Source organism: Schistocerca cancellata, chromosome 9, assembly GCF_023864275.1.
Source record: "Schistocerca cancellata isolate TAMUIC-IGC-003103 chromosome 9, iqSchCanc2.1, whole genome shotgun sequence".
Lineage (NCBI taxonomy): Eukaryota > Metazoa > Arthropoda > Insecta > Orthoptera > Acrididae > Schistocerca > Schistocerca cancellata.
In genome coordinates, this window is record NC_064634.1 from 427,527,620 (window position 1) to 427,551,697 (window position 24,078).

At 42.7% G+C, this 24,078-nt stretch overlaps 1 protein-coding gene across 1 annotated transcript in view; it reads right to left on the reverse strand.

Moving 5' to 3' along the window:
• LOC126101595 (aquaporin AQPAn.G-like) overlaps nt 1-23,819 on the reverse strand; it is a 187,612-nt gene extending 163,793 nt beyond the window's left edge. The window contains exons 1-2 of the mRNA XM_049912273.1: nt 23,617-23,819; nt 3,814-4,048 (exon numbers count right to left, since the gene is read on the reverse strand). Coding sequence (XP_049768230.1) covers nt 3,814-3,823 — 10 coding nt within the window. The 5' untranslated portion in view covers nt 3,824-4,048; nt 23,617-23,819. The remainder of the gene's footprint in view (nt 1-3,813; nt 4,049-23,616) is intronic.
• Between the last annotated feature and the right edge of the window lie 259 nt (nt 23,820-24,078).

Genomic DNA, 24,078 nt, shown 5'->3' on the forward strand with positions numbered 1-24,078 from the left:
CAGTAAAACCTTTCTGCTTACCAAATTTGAAGATTATAGATTAACGGGAATCATCCTATAGGTTCTGATGAGTGTCAAAATGTGTGACATAAATGGCCGTACCTTTTGATTTCATTGATTCAAAAGCTTAAGCCTTTTACAGGTTGAATGGGCGTTAGACCTTAGTACGTGACACAAATTTGAACTTGATACACCAAAGGGAGCCGGCCGTTGTGGCCGAGCGGTTCTAGGCGCTTCAGTCTGGAACCGCGCGACCGCCGTAGTGCTCAGAGCCATCTGAACCACCAAAGGGTTCCTGAGGAAAACGGTTGGACACACAGATAGACAACAAAATAATCCTACAAGGGTTCTGTTTTTATCAACTGAGACACGGAACCCTAAAAAGCGACAGAATTTGTCTAAGAGTAATAGATGTATCTATCTACACACTGACCTCTGCAGGAATCAATCCGGCACGTGGTGGAGGGCCACGTATCGAACTAGAATCATCACATTCCGCTGTTCATGCTACATTCGCTCACGGTGCGTCGAAGAACATACCTCCAGCTGAAAGATCGACCCTGTAATAAAAGTACTGAGATGACCAGTCCGCGCACGGACTAAGTCTCGAAAGCCGCCTCCAAAAATAAAATTAAAAAAAAAATTGGAGAGCTCCACGCTTACACACAGGAAACGCACTTGCGAGTTTCCCTCTGCTAGGAGGAAAACGTGTGACGTTTTCGAGTATCACCTTCGCCCACGACCAGCCTTCTACACACAGGAACTCTCTACAGATAGGATCCCGCGTCCCCGAGATCCGAAGAACTCCCGAAACTGTTTAGACGTTGAGACCTTTCAACGAATCATGGCTGATATAGCACAATGACTTACTTTTGACTTCGGCATTCGTATTTATACCCACCAGGATCTGGCCGGCCGAAGTGGCCGTGCGGTTAAAGGCGCTGCAGTCTGGAACCGCCAGACCGCTACGGTCGCAGGTTCGAATCCTGCCTCGGGCATGGATGTTTGTGATGTCCTTAGATTAGTTAGGTTTAACTAGTTCTAAGTTCTAGGGGACTAATGACCTCAGCAGTTGAGTCCCATAGTGCTCAGAGCCATTTGAACCATTTGAACCCACCAGGATAACCGTGCGGTGAATCAACTACGAGGGCCGATGTGCGGCGTGTCAGCCTGCCTAGGTATGGTTTTTAGATCGACTGGGTGAGTACCGGACTGGTATCCACGCCTTGCCCTATTTATATGATTCGCAAACATTTCGAAAAAGTTCTCACACTTTCCATGGTTTCCATGGGACAACACTAGACGCACACAGGTGTACAGAAATTCCGTTCCGTTGACGGTATTCGGGGGGGGGGGGGGGGGCTCTCTCTCTCTACTACCACTGAGATCCAGATTAACATGTCGATCCCGCGAGAAGAAGACACGTATCGCTCGTATTAACTATCCCCCTTCTCCTGTTAAAGTGGACATCTGGAGCCAGTTAATTCCAAATTTATTGAAATTTGAAATTTGTGGTAAGGTCTTACAGTACCAAACTGCTATGGTCATAGATCCCTAAGACTACAAATTACTTAATCTAACTTACGCTAGGACAACACACATACCCATGCCCGAGGGAAGTCTCGACGAACCTCCGACGTGGGGAGTCGCACGACCGTGACAAGGTGCTCTCCACCGTGTGGCTACCCCACGCGGCCCAAATTTATGTTATGGCGAGAAAACAATGTCACAGGAAAGCAGATGACCCGTTAGCAAGCGAGAGACCCGGACAACAACATACAACATGCATCGTGAATCGTCCCGTCCGCTTCACCTGTTTAAGGGAAGGCGAGCAGTGACATTAATACGGGTAGTTGCGTCCGTCTGTACGGAAGATTTAAATTCAGTTCTTCAGACGTGCAAGTTTGTTTCCAAACCGAGATGACAGCTGTTTTACTTGGAAATAAGACTGGGTGCACTACGCGTTTCGGACCTGTGTTCTTGGATTCGGCAACACATAACGAAAATGCGGGCAGGGCAAACTGTAGTTACCGAGATTTCCCGCAGTGACTCACAGTAGCTATACTTTCACCCGCACAACAGAAGCAACGGTCCGCTTGTGTGGGCGCTACTCCCAAGAATGAACTGGCCATCGCCTACCGATGTTGCGGCCCGTACTCCTGGGGTTTTTCCGAGGCCAGCAAAACAGTCGACAGTTAATATAGCGTTAAACACCGTTTGTAGTACGGAATGAAGATTAGGTGACTAGAAAAAAAGTCATAAAAGTGCAATCGTAAAACCGAAAACAAATCATCTAACAGCGTAAAACACAATTCCACGAAGTCAGTAGTAAAGATAGCCTGCTGCAACGGTTACAAATATTATCTGTTTATTTATTTAAGGGAAGGTACAGTATATTTTTATGTGAGCTTGTAATGTATATGTATCGCAGACCGAAACGCAGATTACTCGTAAACGAAATGATTGTACACTAAGATAAATGTAAATGACAGAAACTCTCACACTTTCCTGTAAATGGTGTAAATTATCTGCTCATTTCCCAAAGAAATTCAACAACAAAACACTTTTTTCAGAAATTATTTATTAAATCTCCGTAGCATTTGTGTGTACCTGTGAATTACCTCTGCAGTATATGAACAGTGTGCATCTAACAATAATCTCAGGTCAAATAAGACAGACGAAATATCGTTCATCAAAATCAGATACGATACACCTACTTATCGTGTGACAAAGCACCATCCACGCCGTCTCAGTACTAAATAAAAGTCCTTGATCACAATACCCCGGCACTGAAGATGTCATTCGCTCATCAAACAATGTTTTATTTTTTCCTCAGTTGAAAACAGTCTGACGCTGCGAGATTTAAATTCACTTGACTAAAATATTGTTTCTGGAAATAATTACGTTTATTGCAGTTCCACTTGAACACAATATTAAGTTTCTACATTAATACAACATTTACTACTCTAAGAAATATTCCTAAATTAATTATTACGTCATTAAAATCATATATTCAGCATTGCCATCAAGAATAATAGTTAGTCACAAATCCAGAGATCAGAAAAACAGATCAGAGGAGTTAAAAATGTTTATTGATTATTAAAGTAATTAATCTGAGCAGCAAACATATTTTTTAAAAATTGTAATTTTAAGCAATGATCAATAGAAAGTTAAGAAAAACTACCAAGTAACATTAATTTGTTTGTACGGATGCTGAATTAAATCTCTCACGGCGATGGATGTGAAGGGAAATACTAACTGTTCTGTCATGTAATACAAAAATTATGTGCCGAGTGAAAATCTATCCAGAAGTAACACATACCAGAGTAACTAAAAAGTATAGATTTTGTAGAAGAACAGCATTCAGTTAATTATGATAAATATATGATCATCAACTGCATGTACGATTTTTTCATTCAGTGTCAAGAAATATTACATTTCAGAAATAAATTAATTTTGTTTTTACTGTCAGAGAGCGATGAGAATACAGTAAATTAAACTATCTACATAGGTCTAACGTCTTATACAAGCTGTTTTCCACTTAAGTAACTAAAATAGGTTTGATCCCATGAAGCTAAATTTTCGTGACATCCAAGAGAGCGGATGTCCACGTACATTGTTACATGATAGGGAGCCTTTTGTACGCAGACACATGTTGATTTATCGGTCACAAGTGCCCCCTTAAAGATATAAATAAAACTGTTAATAATAAGTTTTCCAAACACGCGTGAATTGCGAGGTTTCCATTAAAATGTCGTAAGGCTAATTTAAACTGTTAATAGACTTTACACGGAGCCGCAAGCGCTCGCTTACCTAGAGGCATGGTGGTGTGGTGGTGTCAGCGACTAGGATGTCCTCCAGCGGTCGGTCGTTATCGCCGCGATGTCTGGAATCTGCAGGTGGAAAGCCGAAATCTAGCGAATCCGTAGCTATCGCCGGAATTAACAGGCCACTAAATCACAGACTGATAGGATCCGAATATCGACGTGGAGCGGTATCTAATCACGATGTGAGCTCCGTGTAGCAGGGGTCCATATTCCTCTGTTCCCTGCACAGAACAAACACTGATATAAGCTGGCGCACGTCACTCGTGTATATGTATGTTGAAGATTACGCCACCAGGCTACCAGCAGACGCTCCGTTTCAGATTACGTGCTATCGTGGCTTAAATTTGCAGCCGCGCTACGTAAACATGTGAGAGATAAAACGGTCAAGGCGCTAAGATCATTCCTATCAAGCTGGAAGTGGATCGAAAGGCTGCTTTGCTCGCCAATTTGGAGCAGTTCATTCGCTGGTGTGCGGTAGAACAAGGCATGATTTGAGAAAAATGCAAAGTACTTTCTCACCTTTTGGAACAGCAATCAAAGCTTTGTCAGGTACTTCTGGTGTGGTAGTACTGGAAAAATGTGATCTGAAATTGAAACGTGGCCGTCTCTACTAGTGTCTTGAAAGTGGACGTGTTCTCGGCTGTATTTCTATTCAGCATTTGTATATAAACTCGACGTCCATGCCACTACTGACAAGAAATATTAAATATGTTGTGTGCAGAAGGCATGATCAATATAAACCAGTGGCGACGTTCTGATGACTGCAAGGAATTGGGTGAGAGAGAGCTCCTACGCATATTTACTACGACAAAGAAGGGTATTGCAAACAGACTTTTGTAAAATATTATCTTAAAACATTTACAGAATGATATGGCTACGTGTCTAGAGAATACAAAATCAGAATGATGCATCAGTGAGCGGCATGTATGGAGGAGGGAGGGGGGGGGGAGGGGGTGTCTAAATCCCACAATTTGATTTGCTTTGAGAATTATACAGATGTCGAACCTCATCTGTGAGCAAATAATAATTTCTTTCACCCCTTTCTTCACGGATCTGAGTGATAGCTATACAACCTGTATCCCTTTTTGGCTGTCGCTACAACGTTATGAACATGTTCAGTGAACTTCGGTATGACATGAGAAAATGTTGGGCTGATATTCGGAAGGCGATGGCAGTCCTAATTTAGGGCTTCTACGGTGATGCAAGAATTTCAGGTACAACTGACAATCAGGATTTCACACGAGTGACAATTTATCACCGACGTCATTTAAAATATGGGAGGGAATCTAGAAAAGTAATGCCACCGAATTTTTTATGTGAAAACTCTCGACGCCTTTTTAAAATACAAACGTTGTTCAAAATGTTCAAATCTGTGTGAAATCTTATGGGACTTAACTGCTAACGTCATCAGTCCCTAAGCGTACACACTACTTAACCTAAATTATCCTAAGGACAAACACACACACCCATGCCCGAGGGAGGACTCGAACCTCCGCCGGGACCAGCCGCACAGTCCTTTGACTGCAGCGCCTGAGACCGCTCGGCTAATCCCGCGCGGCAAACGCTGTTAACATTCTGTATGTTTATTCTTCACTCCTGTATATTTGCAGCCCTTTGCCTCTTGAGGGCTCTGAATTGTAGCGTGTAATATAACTACATCGGTGGGTGAGGAACATAGAGCTGTAATCTAGTTTAGGACTCAAAGATTTCGTATGTACGTGACAATGGCAATGCCACACCACACACGAGCGTTACGATATCTTCAGCAAGACGACGCCTTGGGTTCACTGTCACCGACCATCCTTCGTACAGTCCGGACTTTGTTCTTTTCGAGCTCCATCTGTTCCCAAAACTTAAAGAACGTGTTAGAGTACTTCACTTTGATAGTGATGAAACGGTGCACGGAAAGGTGAGGTTTGGGATCCCTCGAAAAAGTCAGACATTCAGCAGTGATTGTATCAACTAACTGGTCACTCGTTGTCAGAAATGTGTCCGTTGACAGGAACACTATGTTGAGCAAAATATTTGTAGACATGAAGAATAAAGATTTCAAATGGCAATAAAATATGTTTTATTTAAAAAGCTTTACGAGTTTTCACATAAAAATTTCGGAGGCATTACTTTTGAGCACGCACTCGACATCTTAAGAAAATGTAAACATGAAATACATCCTAAGTTACAGATATCACAGTATGGGATCGTACGATAAGTTTACTTTGTTTCACGATGAAAAGAACTTAATACGTGCCACACAGGATTTGTACCTGCTGGCCAAAGAATACAATATGGTAATCTCAATAAAAATGCATTTCTATGACGTCCATGTTGATTGGCGATAAACCCTTACCTTCCTTTCTTTTTTCACAATCGAGACGTGAGATGTAATATAAGGGCTACTCCCTTCGTTTATAACATACACAGAGTGAATATGAAACAGGCTGTTCAGGAACATTTTCCGAGTGTTTTGATCAAGGGACCCATGATCTCCAGTGACTATTATGCAATATTTCGTTTGATTTTTAACCCTGCTTATCTTTGTGTTTGTATTACCTTAAAAATGTACAGCATGACACAAAAAGTGAAACACCGAGGACAGAAGGAGGAAATGAAATTTAACTTCACGAGGCATGACGAAATATGATGTTATTTCCGCGTGTAGTCAAATTTGCAAATAACTTGCCAGTATCAGCACATTTATCAGTATGGCTTTGCATTCCTCTGACCTCGATCCACGCATTGATTCAGTTGGGTGCCAGAAAGCCGTCCTATCCTCTCCTGGGGCAAACTGGCCCACAGCTGTCGTAATTGGGCCTTTATGTCCCACATATTGGCGCTGGAACGATGTTGGCTTCCTACCTGATCTCAAAGACCTTCAATCGGAGACAGATATGGGGATCTTGTTGGTGATAACTTGAAGATAAATTTAATCAGACAAAAACTTCTGGTGTTAAGAATGACGTGTCTGAACATGATGCACAACTAGTTGGAGTATATGACATAGCTCCATACAGTAATGCAAAACAGTTCTCCATAATGCGTTCAATTAACAATTGCAAATTTTAGGGAAAGCTTGCAACAGTTAAACTGGGATGAAGTGTACAGGGAACCTGATGCTAATTTAAAACTTAACCTACTTCGTGATACCTTTGTAAACATAACTGTAAGAAAGCATCTAAAAAGCCATGGCTTATTATAGGAATAAAAATTTCTTGTAAATCTGTCTTACAGCTAGAAGGAGGGATGATCGAGTAACAGTGAAACATTATAAAAAATACTGCGCTGTATGAAGAAACTTTATTAAAAACTCCAGAAGTATATATAGTACATATGAGATTAGCACCTCTGACAATAAAATTAAAACAATTTGGAATATTGTTAAAAGGGAAACAGGGCAACCGAGAGAACAGGAAGACTGTATTTCTATCAAACGCAATGAAAAGCTTTTTAACAAGAAGTAAGATATAGAAATCATTTTTAATAACCATTTTTAAGTGTTGCAGAGAAAATAGGATCCAGTTATTCATTAGAAAATGCAAGTAATACCTATTCAATCCCCCCCATGAACCATGGACCTTGCCGTTGGTGGGGAGGCTTGCGTGCCTCAGCGATACAGATGGCCGTACCGTAGGTGCAACCACAACGGAGGGGTATCTGTTGAGAGGCCAGACAAACATGTGGTTCCTGAAGAGGGGCAGCAGCCTTTTCAGTAGTTGCAGGGGCAACAGTCTGGATGATTGACTGATCTGGCCTTGTAACATTCACCAAAACGGCCTTGCTGTGCTGGTACTGCGAACGGCTGAAAGCAAGGGGAAACTACAGCCGTAATTTTTCCCGAGGACATGCAGCTCTACTGTATGATTAAATGATGATGGCGTCCTCTTGGGTAAAATATTCCGGGGGTAAAATAGTCCCCCATTCGGATCTCCGAGCGGGGACTACTCAAGAGGACGTCGTTATCAGGAGAAAGAAAACTGGCGTTCTACGGATCGGAGCGTGGAATGTCAGATCACTTAATCGGGCAGGTAGGTTAGAAAATTTAAAAAGGGAGATGGATAGGTTAAAGTTAGATATAGTGGGAATTAGTGAAGTTCGGTGGCAGGAGGAACAAGACTTTTGGTCAGGTGATTACAGGGTTATAAATACAAAATCAAATAGGAGTAATGCAGGAGTAGGTTTAATAATGAATAAAAAAATAGGAGTGCGGGTTAGCTACTACAAACAGCATAGTGAACGCATTATTGTGGCCAAGATAGACACAAAGCCCATGCCTACTACAGTAGTACAAGTTTATATGCCAACTAGCTCTGCAGATGATGAAGAAATAGATGAAATGTATGACGAGATAAAAGAAATTATTCAGGTAGTGAAGGGAGACGAAAATTTAATAGTGATGGGTGACTGGAATTCGTCAGTAGGAAAAGGGAGAGAAGGAAACATAGTAGGTGAATATGGATTGGGGGGAAGGAATGAAAGAGGAAGCCGCCTTGTAGAATTTTGCAACAGAGCATAACTTAATCATAGCTAACACTTGGTTCAAGAATCATGAAAGGAGGTTGTATACATGGAAGAAGCCTGGAGATACTGACAGGTTTCAGATAGATTATATAATGGTAAGACAGCGATTTAGGAACCAGGTTTTAAATTGTAAGACATTTCCTGGGGCAGATGTAGATTCTGACCACAATCTATTGGTTATGAACTGCAGATTGAAACTGAAGAAACTGCAAAAAGGTGGGAATTTAAGGAGATGGGACCTGGATAAACTGAAAGAACCAGAGGTTGTAGAGAGTTTCAGGTAGAGCATTAGGGAACAATTGACAGGAATGGGGGAAAGAAATACAGTAGAAGAAGAATGGGTAGCTCTGAGGGATGAAGTGGTGAAGGCAGCAGACGATCAAGTAGGTAAAAAGACGCGGGCTAATAGAAATCCTTGGGTAACAGAAGAAATATTGAATTTAATTGATGAAAGGAGAAAATATGAAAATGCAGTAAATGAAGCAGGCAAAAAGGAATACAAACGTCTCAAAAATGAAATCGACAGGAAGTGCAAAATGGCTAAGCAGGTATGGCTAGAGGACAAATGTAAGGATGTAGAGGTTTGTCTCACTAGGGGTAAGATAGATACTGCCTACAGGAAAATTAAAGAGACCTTTGGAGAGGAGAGAACCACTTGTATGAATATCAAGAGCTCAGATGGCAACCCAGTTCTAAGCAAAGAAGGGAAAGCAGAAAGGTGGAAGGAGTATATAAAGGGTTTATACAAGGGCGATGTACTTGAGGACAATATTATGGAAATGGAAGAGGATGTAGATGAAGATGAAATGGGAGATAAGATACTGCGTGAAGAGTTTGACAGAGCACTGAAAGACCTGAGTCAAAACAAGGCCCCGGGAGTAGACAACATTCCATTAGAACTACTGATGGCCTCAGGAGAGCCAGTCAAGACAAAACTCTACCATCTGGTGAGCACGATGTATCAGACAGGCGAAATACCCTCAGACTTCAAGAAGAATATAATAATTCCAATCCCAAAGAAAGCAGGTGTTGACAGATGTGAAAGTTACCGAACTATCAGTTTAATAAGTCACAGCTACAAAATACTGACGCGAATTCTTTACAGACGAATGGAAAAACTGGTAGAAGCCGACCTCGGGGAAGATCAGTTTGGATTCCGTAGAAATGTTGGAACACGTGAGGCAATACTGACCTTACGACTTATCTTGGAAGAAAGATTAAGAAAAGGCAAACGTACGTTTCTAGCATTTGTAGACTTAGAGAAAGCTTTTGACAATGTTGACTGGAATACTCTCTTTCAAATTCTGAAGGTGGCAGGGGTAAAATACAGGGAGCGAAAGGCTATTTACAATTTGTACAGAAACCAGATGGCAGTTATAAGAGTCGAGGGGCATGAAAGGGAAGCAGTGGTTGGGAAAGGAGTGAGACAGGGTTGTAGCCTCTCCCCGATGTTATTCAATCTGTATATTGAGCAAGCAGTAAAGGAAACAAAAGAAAAATTCGGAGTAGGTATTAAAATTCATGGAGGAGAAGTAAAAACTTTGAGGTTCGCCGATGACATTGTAATTCTGTCAGAGACAGCAAAGGACTTGGAAGAGCAGTTGAACGGAATGGACAGTGTCTTGAAAGGAGGATATAAGATGAACATCAACAAAAGCAAAACGAGGATAATGGAATGTAGTCAAATTAAGTCGGGTGATGCTGAGGGAATTAGATTAGGAAATGAGACACTTAAAGTAGTAAAGGAGTTTTGCTATTTAGGGAGTAAAATAACCGATGATGGTCGAAGTAGAGAGGATATAAAATGTAGACTGGCAATGGCAAGGAAAGCGTTTCTCAAGAAGAGAAATTTGTTAACATCGAATATAGATTTAGGTGTCAGGAAGTCGTTTCTGAAAGTATTTGTATGGAGTGTAGCCATGTATGGAAGTGAGACATGGACGATAACTAGTTTGGACAAGAAGAGAATAGAAGCTTTCGAAATGTGGTGCTACAGAAGAATGATGAAGATAAGGTGGGTAGATCACGTAACTAATGAGGAGGTATTGAATAGGATTGGGGAGAAGAGAAGTTTGTGGCACAACTTGACTAGAAGAAGGGATCGGTTGGTAGGACATGTTCTGAGGCATCGAGGGATCACAAATTTAGCATTGGAGGGCAGCGTGGAGGGTAAAAATCGTAGAGGGAGACCAAGAGATCAATACACTAAGCAGATTCAGAAGGATGTAGGTTGCAGTAGGTACTGGGAGATGAAGAAGCTTGCACAGGATAGAGTAGCATGGAGAGCTGCATCAAACCAGTCTCAGGACTGAAGACCACAACAACAACAACACCTATTCAATTTGATAAAATTGAAATTCAACTCACCTCTCCTACTGAAAGTAGGAAAATAATAAATGCACTCAAAAGTAAAAGCTCACATCGAATTGATGGCATTTTCAGCAGATTACTAAAAACTTGTTGCCAACAGATAAATAGGGTTCTCAGCCACAGTAGTAGATCACTGAAACAGGGCATTTTTCCATACAGACTGAAATATACTAATGTTAAACTAGTGAATAAAAAAGGGGATAGGTCTGATGCTAACAACTACCGCCCAATCTCACTTCTGATAACTTTATTCAAAATTCTTGAAAAAGTAGTATATTCAAGAGTAACATTACATATTTGTAAAAATGAAGTACTAACAAAATGTCACCTTTCAGAAATTTATTTAAGGAACTCGGGATATTCACAGAACATACGCAACATATATATTTACTTATGAAATTTGTTATTAATAACCCAACCCAATCCAAAAATAAAAACGAAATGCATAGCTACAACACTAGAACGAAGGATGACCTTCAGTATTCATGGTTAAATCTGACTTTGCCACAGAAAGTGGTGAATTATGCTGACACAAATACACTCCTGGAAATTGAAATAAGAACACCGTGAATTCATTGTCCCAGTAAGGGGAAACTTTAATGACACATTCCTGGGGTCAGATACATCACATGATCACACTGACAGAACCACAGGCACATAGACACAGGCAACAGAGCATGCACAATGTCGGCACTAGTACAGTGTATATCCACCTTTCGCAGCAATGCAGGCTGCTATTCTCCCATGGAGACGATCGTAGAGATGCTGGATGTAGTCCTGTGGAACGGCTTGCCATGCCATTTCCACCTGGCGCCTCAGTTGGACCAGCGTTCGTGCTGGACGTGCAGACCGCGTGAGACGACGCTTCATCCAGTCCCAAACATGCTCAATGGGGGACAGATCCGGAGATCTTGCTGGCCAGGGTAGTTGACTTACACCTTCTAGAGCACGTTGGGTGGCACGGGATACATGCGGACGTGCATTGTCCTGTTGGAACAGCAAGTTCCCTTGCCGGTCTAGGAATGGTGGAACGATGGGTTCGATGACGGTTTGGGTGTACCGTGCACTATTCAGTGTCCTCTCGACGATCACCAGTGGTGTACGGCCAGTGTAGGAGATCGCTCCCCACACCATGATGCCGGGTGTTGGCCCTGTGTGCCTCGGTCGTATGCAGTCCTGATTGTGGCGCTCACCTGCACGGCGCAAAACACGCAAACGACCATCATTGGCACCAAGGCAGAAGCGACTCTCATCGCTGAAGACGACACGTCTCCATTCGTCCCTCCATTCACGCCTGTCGCGACACCACTGGAGGCGGGCTGCACGATGTTGGGGCGTGAGCGGAAGACGGCCTAACGGTGTGCGGGACCGTAGCCCAGCTTCATGGAGACGGTTGCGAATGGTCCTCACCGATACCCCAGGAGCAACAGTGTCCCTAATTTGCTGGGAAGTGGCGGTGCGGTCCCCTACGGCACTGCGTAGGATCCTACGGTCTTGGCGTGCATCCGTGCGTCGCTGCGGTCCGGTCCTAGGTCGACGGGCACGTGCACTTTCCGCCGACCACTGGCGACAACATCGATGTACTGTGGAGACCTCACGCCCCACGTGTTGAGCAATTCGGCGGTACGTCCACCCGGCCTCCCGCATGCCCACTATACGCCCTCGCTCAAAGTCCGTCAACTGCACATACGGTTCACGTCCACGCTGTCGCGGCATGCTACCAGTGTTAAAGACTGCAATGGAGCTCCGTATGCCACGGCAAACTGGCTGACACTGACGGCGGCGGTGCACAAATGCTGCGCAGCTAGCGCCATTCGACGGCCAACACCGCGGTTCCTGGTGTGTCCGCTGTGCCGTGCGTGTGATCATTGCTTGTACAGCCCTCTCGCAGTGTCCGTAGCAAGTATGGTGGGTCTGACACACCGGTGTCAATGTGTTCTGTTTTCCATTTCCAGGAGTGTATCTTTGGTCATTTGCCAAATGGCGTTAAAAGCCTGACATATCACCAACCAACACTTAAAAATAAATTCAAAGAATTTCTGAATGACAACTCCTTCTACTCAATAGATGAGTTTTTAGATATGAAATAGTAACTGTAAAAAAAGACAAAGAAAAAAATTATATTTTTTAAAGAAAACGTTTGTTAAACTGACACGTTCCACAACATTATGAAATGTCGTACTCATGATCTATGGAACAAGTATTATGTAACCTAATACCGGGAGTACCTCAACATTACGCAGACGGTTCGTAGAGAAATGTGCCATGTGTGGACTAGCATTGTCCTGTTGAAAAATGGAACAACAATACTGTCCATTAAGAGGTAACAGATGAGGACGCAGGATGTCTGTGATGTACCGTTGAGCTGTCACAGTTCCCTCAATCAGCCTGAAATCCTACTAAACAGCTCCCTGTACTTTGGCGCCAGTAGTAACACTGCCGTGTCTCAGCAAAACAGTGGAAGAATAGGACCTCTCCCGAGGTTGCCGCAACACCCCCTGGCGACGGTCATCCATTGATGCGCAGAAACGTGATGAGTTCCTGAAGAAAAGTCGATGCCATTCATCAGCAGTCTACGCTCCGCCGTCGTGGCACCAATAACACCACAAAATGGGAGGGTAATTTGCTAGGCTGATAGCTGCTACTCTCTGGCCAATGGTGCGGGGCAACATAGAATGTTGCAGGGAGTCTTTTGTTTGTACCTGAATAGCAGGCGCAGATGTGAATAGGTCACAGTGTGCCATGCAGTGGTCAGAGGCGGTCGACTGGAACTTTGATGAGCATGTTTGCCCTCACGTTTCCGTACAGTCCAACATCTGGTGGCTGTCAGATCTGAATGCCCCAACGATCTGGACATTGCACGATTGGGCCACCCAGCTGAATGGAGACTCACAATGAGGTCCTGTTCAATCTCTGTTAGGTGTTGATAACGCCGTCTCATACGAGTACGCGGCATCTCAGAGTCCTTCACAGTGATCACCCGACATCTGACGTTGCTAGCGTCCCTTACATATCCTACCAGACCTAGTAATAACACTAAACATGAGCAACAATAATCCACTCTGATGGCTGTTCTATCTGTCACAGAAAATTGCAACTCTAAACATTTACATACCCATCGATGGTGTTCATGTGTTCGAAGCTACATTGACATCCGACCATCTCTTCTGGTAAATTAACTTGTTTCCTCAGGCAATATATCTTCATAACGGTGCAAGTGTTTATAGCGTGCTCTGCGTGTCTCTTTTGACACATGGTAGTGCCCACTTTACTCACCGTCCTCAAGCTTGCATTTAGTGCTGCTTAGTTCTGTCTAGGGTTTGTTTTTCCCGTAGCTTCATTTAACAGCAGTATACAGCATCTTGGATAGGTTTAATGATGAAGAGTTGACCAATATGTACACTGTGTGATCAAAATTATCCGGACACCTAGCGGAAAATGACTTACAAGTTCGTGGCGCCCTCCACCGATAATGCTGGAATTCAATATGGTGTTGGCCCACCCTTAGCCTTGATGAAAGCTTCCACTCTAGCAGGCATTTGTTCAACCAGGTGCTGGAAGGTTTCTTCGGGGATGGCAGCCAATTCTTCACGGAGAGCTGCACTGAGGAGAAGTATCGATGTCGGTCGGTGAGGCCTGGCACGAAGAGAGGGTTCCAAAACATCCCAAAGGTGTTATATAGGATTCAGGTCAGGACTCTCTGAAGGCAAGTCCATTACAGGGTTCATATTGTCGTGGAACCACTCCGCCACAGGCCGTGCATTATGAACAGGTGCTCGATCGTGTTGAAAGAGGCAATCGCCATCCCCGAAATGCTCTTCAACAGTGGGAAGCAAGAAGGTGCTTAAAACATTAGTGTAGGCTGGGCTGTGATATTACCACGCAAAACAGCAAGTGGTGCAAGCTCCCTCCATGAAAAACACGACCACAATGTAACACTGCCGCCTCCGAATTTTACTGTTGGCACTACAGACACTGACCGGGAATTGGCCGTACCCACACCCTGCAGTCGGGTGGCCACATTGTGTACCGTGATTCGTCACTGCACACAACGATTTCCCACAGTTCAATCGTCCAATGTTTACGCTCCTTACACCGAGCGATGCGTCGTTTGGCATTTATCAGCGTGATGTGTGCCGTATGAGCAGCAATTCGACCAAGAAATCCAAGTTTTCTCACCTCCCGCCTAACTGCCATAGTACTTGTAGTGGATCCTGATGCAGTTTGCAATTCCTGCGCGATGGTCTGGATAGACGTCTGCCTATTACACCTTACGACACTCTTCAACTGTCTGCAGTCTCTGTTAGTCAACAGACGAGGTCGGCCTGTACGCTTTTGTGCTGTGCACGTCCCTTTCCGTTTCCATTTACTATCGCATCGGAAATAGTGGACCTAGAGATGTTTAGGAGTGTGGAAATATCACGTACAGACGTATGTCACAAGTGACACCCAATCACCTTGCCATGTTCGAAGTCCGTGAGTTGGGCGGAGCGCTCCGTTCTACTCTCTCACGACGTTAAATGACTACTGATGTCGCTGATACGAGGTACCTGGCAGTAGGTGGCACCACAATGTACCTAATATGAAAAGCTTGTGTTTCTGGAATTATCTGGATACTTTTGATCACATAGTGTACCTCGTGATGTGAATGCAATAGCCGAGCGGCACAACGGTACTATGCTGAGCTGTTTTCACAGTGACAGAAACCTCACGACGGTACTTTTGCGTGTGTTGTTGGCACGTACGAGAAACCGAACACTTCCGCGTTAGAATCATTGCATTTTTCAGGCTTCATCTCTGTTGTGGAGACAATTTTACATAAACAAATGTAATTACGTTATTACTCTGTAGCGAACCACTGGAGATCACGGATCTCTTAAACCGAAATACTCTCAAAATATCGATGAAAATTTTGTCGCTGAAGCTCGATTTACCTCGTTGATGATTCAGATGAACGATAGTTCTCGATAAGAAAGTGAAGCAGCTACTGGGTGATAAGTTTCTTAATGTACAGTAGGCGAATGGAGTAATAATAAAAGCAAACTGAACGGGCAGTGACAACATCTGTGATATATCAGGAGTATATAATCGTAATTATCAGACATCATGCATTAACATCACTAGAATCTTTAGTAATTCAAACTCTGCCCTTAACCTTATGCGCCCAGACAGAACCGAGAAACTAGTGAATCAACGGTAGAGCACTTTCCCGCGAAAATTAAGGATCACAGTAGTGACAGGCGGTCTGACGCACAGTTTTATTCTACCAGGAAGTTTCAAACCAGCCTACACTCCGCTGCATAGTGAAAATTAATTCCTGTGGATTGATAGCTTCCTACTATATTAGTCCATTTATCTGGATATGCATCTAAGGCATATTTGGTTATTGATCAGTCAACAACTTACTGAGGAGAGCTTTTATAGCGATCGAACAGCTAGCAGGAGAAAAGGTTTTCTTCATTCACAGTCCACTACCCGTATTTTCTTTCCGAACAGTTAGGTAATAAATAAGAGGGTCCTTCCTTTGTTAAGGTCTGACCGGTCGCTAAATAGAAACCAGGGTCGAAATCTGATGAAGCTTTTCACGGATGTGTTGTGCAGTGAATCTGTATGCCCGTGAATCACGTCACGTCGCTCCGTTCACTTCTGAGCGCACAGTGAGCAGATAAAGACGTCTAGATAAACAGCGTCTCACGCCAAGTATGAGTGCGTGAGAGAGTTGTCGCCTGACTTCATGCTGCCCGCATAACGTAGCTGTCACGCTTTTCTTTCTTCATCACAATTCTCGGTTGCACACTGCGGAGGCAATGAACACGCTCTTGCAGCGTTTCCGATGCGAAGAGTTTGACTACCCACCATACACTCCGTACTTGGCTCCTCCTGATTCTCAGGTCTGCTCACATGAACTGCTCGCTATGAAGGCAACATTTTGGCGCATATAACATGCTGCAGACGAGTGTAGAGAATTGGCGGAAATAACTGGCGGCTGCTTTCTATGACGAGTGTACTCGGAAGCTGGCACAAAGCTACGACAGATGTCTAAATCGGAGCGGCGGCTATGTAGAGAAGCAGATGGAAGGTATAGCTATCTGTTGCAAATAAAGTATTTTTGATTTTCACTGCGCTTTCCATTTCGCTATCGATCGGACCTTAATAAAAGAACAGCTCTCGTACTTGTCTCTTATACGTAACTGATTCAGTAGAATGCAGCGCCGTGAAATGCGATATGTCTTATATTTCCCATTCCTTCAACAACCATAAATTAAATGGCTCACCTGTGGGTACCACTGAATTCAGAAGCCACACATTAGCTAAAGTTACCCTCTTAACTGACGCTGGCACTATGGGACTTAACATCTGAGGTCATCAGTCCCCTAGACAGAACTACTTAAACCTAACTAAGGACATCACACACATGTATGCCCGAGGCCGGATTCGAACCTGCGACCGTAGCAACAGCGCGGTTCCGGACTGAAGCGCCTAGAACCGCTCGGCCACCACGGCCGGCACCTGCGAGTTGGCGTCTCGTAAGAGTTAAGTTTCTTTAGCGGCAGTTACTGAACCATTAGGCATACGACTTAGCTCAGGAGTAGTCAGTAGCAGCATTCCTATCTCGAATTCAGTAGGTCCTAGTACGTTTAAGTAAAAGAAAGGAAGATAAAGGTTTAATATTCAGTCGATGACAAGGTCATTAGAGACCTAGCACAAGCGTGAATTGTAGAAAGAATGTGAAGTAAGTCAGCCTTGTTCTTTTCACCTTAAGGTATACGAGACCAGCTATGGAAAACTTAAATCTAGATACCCGGGCGGAGACTTGAACCTGCGTCCTTCTAAAGGCGAGTCTAGTGACTTACCGCTGCGCCATTCTGCTCGGTTGCGTGTGAGTAGCAAATTTGATTCAGCAGAAAAATCTTACCTCAGTGAAAGACTAGTTTTCAAAAGACGTGCATTATATCCAAATAGGAGCATCGCCATAAAAAGCAAGAGTCTTAGCTGAAACTTCAACAGTACATCTCATAATTTCGCTTGAAGCATCTCTTTACTTTCGGGGTGGCACGTAAGGCAAGGTCCATTCACTCCAGAATGCAAAGTAAACACCATGCTGTATTGAAATCCGAGAACCAATGCACGCGCTCAGTTATTGGGGCACCTGCTGTTGCTATTCAAAATATGACGCTAGTTGAGATTCAGATCACACACAAATTACAGCTAACTTGCAAGTCAGATTTACTTACAGAAAAATAGTCCGAAGAGCAACAGTGATCGAACCTTTAAATTAGTGGTATGGAGGCAAACAAATCGCGCTACCATTGAGTATTCACGATAAAATTATCGTCGTTTCTCACGCGTCCCCTTCGGCCGCACAATGAAGGTCCCCGAAATCAGTCTGACAAAGGTCGAGCTGAAAATGTATGCAAACTCTGTTTCACATGCTGTCTAATGGCGTGGAAACTGTCGCTTTTTAATGGGACACGAGAAATTCTTTCACTAATACATGCGAATTTTTTCTCCTTGCTTAGAAGTTTTTTTTAAAAAAAGTCCGGGGGGCAGAACATCAATATCTCGGAGAGAAATGAAACGCGTGAAAGTGAATAATTCATTTCAGCTTTATTGTACACGATTAACTATTACTCTTAAGACACTGTTTATCACTGCACCTGCTCTCTTACGTTTAAGTTTCTGTTTCTTGATGACAGTGAACATTGAGGGTCTCAGGAACGCCGTTCGCAGGCTAACGTCGCACAGCGAAACGCGTACCCCTTTGTCGGTATTACTTGTTGCCGCCCCTTACACATTACACATAAATAAGCTGTCGTTTTTCTTGGAAAAAATCCCTTAAAATGAACAAATTCGTGTGTTATATTTGCATATTTCTGATATTCGCCATGTGGGTAACTATTTGTAAGTCTTACTGTTATGTAAGCAGAAATAAGTTAACTGAGGACGCCACAGTATTAACGAATGTTATTAAATTTTTAGTGTTCGACGTTTAAGACAATCAGATAGGCAAGAGACATGTACTAACAATGAAGATGAATGATTATTATTTGTTTTTGTTCTGTTATGATTTTAAGTTTTATTATTTAATTCTCTTAATGGAATCATTTGACCCCTGCCAGCAAGAAATTAACATTAATTTGTTTCTGAAACCAGAAATACGTCGACTTGCTCTGTCATTCATGGGAGCTATTTGGTGAACTGAACATTACAAGATGTATTATTGCAGTGTGTAAGTAATATATGTTATATACTGTCTTTTAAGAGTCACAAAAGTCTAAATAAGATTTTAATTAGAGTCGCAAAATACGGTGTACAGATTATAATACCTGCATAACTACGACTGCGAAAGAAATGTCTAAAATCAAATAAGACAATATGTGTATAGTAGCACACTCTGCAAATGGTAGCAGAAAATTAAAACAGGAATAAAAAAGTCGAAATTATAGTAACTTATTCACCTTAGTAAAGGTGCTGAACTCGTGAATGATACCCTACAAAATATTTACTTGTAAGCGGGAGCCAAAGATAATTTCTTTCACAAACGAGTCGATATGACTGAAGAAATCGACCGTTCTCCAAAGGAGCACTTCCTACAAGTTGTGAATAAAAAATACATCGGACAACTCCGAAGTACACACTAAAGGCACGCCGCTGGGTGTCAACGGAACTGATGTGCATATTTGCAGGTTGCACATGTCACGGTTTAGGTCTTAAATATGCCTGTCACAGCACGCTAGCGAGTCATTTCGTATATCAGTATGTATAACAAGGTGAATAGAAATGAATAAGGTATTTATAATCAACTGAATTTTTTGGACCCTGACAATATCTCAATATTTGTTATTAAGATAAGCATACTGAACTTGTTCTGAAGACGATAAAACTTATCAAATTAACAGAGGTGGGAATAATCGAGATAAAAAGTGAAATGCCCTTATCTATGGAAGAAGTTGAAAATCATGGTCCCGAAGGGAAAAATGATTTCTTTTTAAGAACGTTAAAAGAGGAACGGGTAAAGTAAGAAGAAAACTATTCGTGTTACCTGTTATTTCGTATTACGTTGTTGCAATGGTGTGGATTTAAGCACGACCTGCTGATTTCTAGAAGTTCGAATCGCTTAGTACGAAAGAAATAGAAAAAAATAATCCAATTGTATTCTAAGATGGACCCAAAATGCTGTTAGGGTGTCGTGTGATGCAATACAACACTCTTACTTGGACAATCGAAGTTAACTGTGGACAAAATAATTCTTTAAACTGACCCAGTAACCCGCAGATGGGCTTCAAAACTGCAGGTTAAAATTTTTACACGTGAAATGAAACAAATATACAATGATTTACTTGTACTTCCTATACAGGGAACATAGAAATGTTTCTCCTAGTAAAAATAGAAACTGAGAGCTAGTATTTGCAGGTACTGAATTCAAAATTGAGAAACACAGCGTGTGGCATATAGGCATTACTGATTCACCGTGAGCGAAGGTATATATCCCGCAACCAATAACAATGTTAGTAGATTATTAATTTTTTTAACGAACACGTAATAGTTTAAAACTGTGAAGTAACCACAAGTAGCTTATGATTTCCTTTGTTAGCAGTGTCTCTCATCAGACGCGATCATCTTCAGAAATTTAGTAGTCTCAGATGTGAGATGTGTCTGGTTGTGCACAGCACCAACGTCGGACCAAAGACACTTTTATGTCTGATGTTGGCACTGCACACAGCCACATACATGAAACGTGTGGTCGTTGGCTACTAAATTTCTGAAAACGATCACGTCTGATGAGCAAAACCGATAATGAGTTTATATGCGACTCGTGGCAGCTCCAGAGTTTTATTTCTTACGGACGCTGTTCCCCTGCAGGTGTTGCCTGCTGTCGCTTAACATAATGGTTTCGTGAAGCAAAACGAAGACAGTGAAAGATACATACTTTGTAAATAAAACTCCGTCACCTGTCTGTGTTCCGGTTGTTCAGGTTTTTATTTCAAAGTGAAAACTCTATCACCATTATTTCCGAAATTCTCTCGAGGTTGTCTATCAGGATCTGTCGAGGCAGACGTACCTGCATACTGCGAAAACGTGATCCACTGATGGTCAGTAGTGAGCGACTCTTGGAAATCTTAATTATGGAGTTCTTCTCTGGAATACGTATCGGAAATAAAACCTTGAAACATGAAATACAGACAATCCACTGACTTTTAGTCACAAAAATACTTATATTAATTTCATGGTAGTTACATATTTCCGGCTACATTGTATGATTATTTGCAATGGGTATGGAGCCACTCGTCCTCATGCATGGAGGAATAATAAAGTTTGAAATGATATTTAAGTTACAAAAACTGAAAGTAACTAGGTCATCACGCTTTCTCGATGAGGCGTTGTCCTCTTAGAAGATCGGGTTTTCTGCCGCTAATCCGTGACGCACTTGCAAGATATTTCGATCGTGTAAATCTCAGTCTTCGTCAAGTGCTCCCTGCTACAGCCTCAGTGAGCACCAGATGAAGACTGCGGCAGAAAATCTGATGTTTTCTGATGATTATTGGGATAATAGTTTAGTTAACCGAAGTTTAGTAACATAAATAGTTCCTGTATCTAAGTGTTTTGCATTCCTTCACGTCTGAAAAACAGCACCAGCGATTCGGAACGTTTCGTAAATAAATAGATGTTAAAAAATTGAGAATTTCTTAACGTTGTGACTGGATGCAGTATGCACATGTAATATTCACAAGCTTTTGACGTGCATAAAAGTTATTTGGTAAAACAGATTCGCTGTGCTGAAATTCTAGCCAGTTTTGTCACACTTACCACCGGTGGATCCGGTTTTCGCAGTGCGCAGGTGCGTCTGCTTCGACAGTTCGTGATCTAGAACCTCGAGAGAATTTAGGAAACAATGGTGACGGGGCCTTAACTCTGAAACAAAAACCTGAACAACCGGAATACACACAGTGGTGACAGTTCGTGATCTAGAACCTCGAGAGAATTTAATAAATAATGGTGACGGAGCTCTAACTCTGAAACAAAAACCTGAACAATCGTAATACAGACAGTGGTGACAGTTCGTGATCTAGAACCTCGAGAGAATTTAGGAAATAATGGTGACGGAACTTTAACTCTGAAACAAAAACCTGAACAACCGGAATACAGACAGTGGTGACAGTTCGTGATCTAGAACCTCGAGAGAATTTAATAAATAATGGTGACGGAGCTTTAACTCTGAAACAAAAACCTGAACAATCGTAATACAGACAGTGGTGACAGTTCGTGATCTAGAACCTCGAGAGAATTTAGGAAATAATGGTGACGGAGCTTTAACTCTGAAACAAAAACCTGAACAACCGGAATACAGACAGTGGTGACAGTTCGTGATCTAGAACCTCGAGAGAATTTAATAAATAATGGTGACGGAGCTTTAACTCTGAAACAAAAACCTGAACAACCGGAATACAGACAGTGGTGACAGTTCGTGATCTAGAACCTCGAGAGAAATTAGGAAATAATGGTGACGGAGCTTTAACTCTGAAACAAAAACCTGAACAATCGTAATACAGACAGTGGTGACAGTTCGTGATCTAGAACCTCGAGAGAATTTAGGAAATAATGGTGACGGAGCTTTAACTCTGAAACAAAAACCTGAACAACCGTAATACAGACAGTGGTGACAGTTCGTGATCTAGAACCTCGAGAGAATTTAATAAATAATGGTGACTGAGCTTTAACTCTGAAACAAAAACCTGAACAATCGTAATACAGACAGTGGTGACAGTTCGTGATCTAGAACCTCGAGAGAATTTAGGAAATAATGGTGACGGAGCTTTAACTCTGAAACAAAAACCTGAACAACCGGAATACAGACAGTGGTGACAGTTCGTGATCTAGAACCTCGAGAGAATTTAATAAATAATGGTGACGGAGCTTTAACTCTGAAACAAAAACCTGAACAATCGTAATACAGACAGTGGTCTGACTTTTATTTAGGAAGTATATATCTTTCACTGTCTTCTCATGTTTCCGTTACAATAACTGATAGTAACTAGATCATCACGCTTTCACGGGAAGGTGTTGCCCTCTTGGAAAATCGGGTTTTCTGCCGGTAATCCGCGACGCAGTTGCAAGATACTTCGATCGCGTGAATCTCAGTCTTCATCAAGTGCTCCCTGCTACAGACACAGTGACCAACAGATGAAGGTTGCGAGCTATGTGATCAAAACATCGTGCAAGTACGACGCGGATTGCCCGCAGAAAATCCGATTTTTTCAGATGATTATTGGGACAACAGTTTAGCTTCAGTTTAGTTAACGGAAGTTCAGTAACGCAAATAGTTCCCAGATCTAAATGTTTTGCATTTCTTCATGTCTGAAAAATAGCACCGGCGATTCGGAACGCTTCCTAAATAAATAGATGTTAAAAATTGAGAATCCCTTAACGTTGTGACTGGATGCATTATTCACATGTAATATTCACAAGCTTTCGACGTGCGTAAAAACAGATTCGCTGTGCTAAAAGTCTAGCCCGTTTTGTCACATTTACCACTGGTGGATCAGGTTTTCGAAGTGTGCAGGTGCGTCTGCTTCGACAGATCGTGATCTAGAACCTCGAGAAAATTTCGGAAATAGTGGTGATGGGGCCTTAACTCTGAAACAAAAACCTGAACAACCGGAATACAGACAGTGGTCTGACTTTTATTTAGAAAGTATATATCTTTCACTGTCTTCGTACACATCATGAAATTATTATGTTAAGCGACAGCAGGGGGAACAGCGTCCGTAGGAAATGAAACTGTGTGACAGTTTAAAACAAAACGAAAATGAACATTCCTATGTTTGGAATAAAAGTTGCGCTTCAACAAGCGAGCTGTTACACTTGGCGACACTTTTCAACCTGTTACAAATAAGAGACCTACCTATTAATCAAGTGGCGGTATTTCAGATGGAGCTGTGATCACAAAGTACGGACTAGTTAGGAGAGAGACAGAGAGAGGAAGGAGCTGTTGTGTGTGGCTGCAGCTGCCTCTGAAACGAGAGCGGCAGAAGACGCGCCGGCCGCGGAGCTAGTGCGCGTGCGCGCCGCGGGTCGTGCTGCTGGCGGGAAGGTGTCTGCGCTACTGCCGCGCCGCGCCGCGCCACACCAGCAGGTGGGCTGCCCCGCCGGCCGTGTACGCAGGCCTGGCTGGTGACGACACACGGTACACGTTGCACGCGACCGACAGATGGCACCAAGCCAGCCTGCTCCCTCATCTATGTGCGCAGGCCGAGATAAGACATCGGTGGTGCTCACCCATTCACAGCCCAATGCACCTGAACAAGGTCAGGTACCAGTCACAACCCTCAACAACGGTCAACACCTACCTTTGGAGTGAAAAAAA